This window comes from Capsicum annuum, unplaced genomic scaffold, assembly GCF_002878395.1.
Source record: "Capsicum annuum cultivar UCD-10X-F1 unplaced genomic scaffold, UCD10Xv1.1 ctg73351, whole genome shotgun sequence".
NCBI lineage: Eukaryota > Viridiplantae > Streptophyta > Magnoliopsida > Solanales > Solanaceae > Capsicum > Capsicum annuum.
This window is the reverse complement of record NW_025883356.1, coordinates 1-2,014: the sequence shown is the minus strand read 5'-3', so window position 1 is coordinate 2,014 and position 2,014 is coordinate 1. Positions and strand designations below refer to the sequence as shown.

The 2,014-nt window shown below is 36.5% G+C and overlaps 1 protein-coding gene across 1 annotated transcript; it reads right to left on the bottom strand.

Moving 5' to 3' along the window:
- Positions 1–941: 941 nt before the first annotated feature.
- On the bottom strand, positions 942–1,604 carry LOC124894371 (the record flags this gene model as incomplete). Its single annotated transcript, XM_047405066.1, has 1 exon — positions 942–1,604. A coding segment is annotated over one exon (663 nt), but the record flags the coding sequence as incomplete, so codon positions are not given.
- Between the last annotated feature and the right edge of the window lie 410 nt (positions 1,605–2,014).

The window sequence follows — 2,014 nt, the reverse complement described above, 5'->3', positions numbered from 1 at the left end:
TTATTATTATTATTATCATGTATAATAAGGACTTCAATTAGAAAAGGGCAAAGTTTTTACAGTGTTTGAGTCATAAGGGATTAAGGACTCATGTCTTTATAATTGGCACGTGGGGCTTAATTTTTACTAATAATTAGCTAATGGCCCACATGCCTTCGTGAGCTTTTTTTTTTTTTTTTTTTTTATAAAAAAAACAATTTATTTATTAAACTTATAGAACAGAAAGTTCATAGTAACATTTTTCTTTAAAGGGCTTATGATTAAAAGAAAGTTAGGAGGTATATTTATGTAAATTTTCCTAAAATAAAAGATGTATTTGTGGGATAACAATGGGGAAAAAACTAAAAAGGAAAAGAGGGCAAGTCCTATATATGTTAACTTAGTTACGAACAGGAAATTATACTTCCTTCGTTTTAATTGCAGTATATTATTTTCCTATGTAGTCTAATTTAAGAATAATATTTTTATATATATATATATATATTTTATAACTCTTTAATTCAAACATTTCATGTAACAAACACAAAACGCAAATAACCTTTGGGAGAATCCCGTTATTTTTCAAATTTTAAAATTAAATATTGCCTATCCTTTTTCGAGCAGATATCTTTAATAACCGCGGCATTCAAGCACACCTCAATTAATTCCACAAGACAGCTACCACCTCCCACAAGTAACGAGTACCATGCTAGGACAGACGGGAAGAAATCACCCTAGTATTTTTTTATTTTTTTTCTCTGTTGAGGTTTGAACCTGAACCTTATGGTTCTCAATCCATTCACTGACCACTTTTTTGAGCAGGAGCAGGCATTTTTGCATGTTCAAAGCTTGGGGGGGGGGGGATGGAGCAAATTGGCTCATAAGTTGTGTTCATGAAAGCAGTCAATTAACTGCAAAAAAAAATTTATCCCCTTTTACTATATCTATATGTTGTGAATGCATCAATGTTCATTATCATCAAGGGAGAACAATGCTCTCTGCACATTTAAAACTGCTGGAGAGCCTTTCCTGGCTTTCTCCACAAGATGCCTAATTAACAACTTTTCCATCTCATCATCACTCATCCCATCATTTTCATTCCAGTCAAAGTTATGCTCGCGTGAACGCGAGTTTTCTTGGTGGTTGATGTCCTTAACTCCGGATGCAACAGCAACATCCTCCTCCTCTGAACTTAACCTTGTGAACACGTCATAAGCCTCGTTATATGCATCTAAAGCATCTCCGCATAAATTGATTGCCACTGGCTGGTCTGCTGTACGTTGTTCAGCTTTAGCTATAGGACTACCGTGGGGGGAAGAAGAGCCCCCTTCACTGTTTGAGGAGTCCCTCCAAGAACTTGCAAGCTCTGCTTCCATATACCGAACTTTCCTTTCATTATTCTGAAGTGACATCTCAAGCTTCTTGACCCGTTCTTCTAGTTGTGATTGGAGAACTTCGTGCAGCCGCAATCTCAGCTCTCTTGGCGAGACAGCATAGTTAACAGGATGAGGAGTCGAGGTCCCGCTACCATCCTGATCTGCATAAGGTTGACCTCCACCTTGTCTATTAAAGAGTTCAGTTCTTAACTCTCCCTCTGCTAGATCTGCTACAAAGTCTGGATCAACCTGCAAAAGATTGAACACTCGTTAAAGCTTCTCTAAAATAGCAGACAAGTAGCATAGCAGTGAGATTCATTTGCATTTACTAGTGGATGTAAAAGAGTGGCATCAGTAATAACTTCCGAGTCTATCCTGACGACTCTCCTGTGAATTCTTATGACCTTGATTCGTTCTACAAACCACATATGGAAGATACTGATCCTACAAATCATAAACTTAATGGTCTTCGAAATGAAGACATGAAAACTTCTTCATTAGAGGATCAAGGACAAGAACAACCTGAAGAAGATTGAGATTGATGATTCTTGCAAGAGCTAGAGATCATAGTGACTGACTAAAAAAAGACAAAAAAATTCAACAAAAATCTGAAAAAGAGAAACATTATGAAGATCTCCAACACAGAAACAATGCAAACA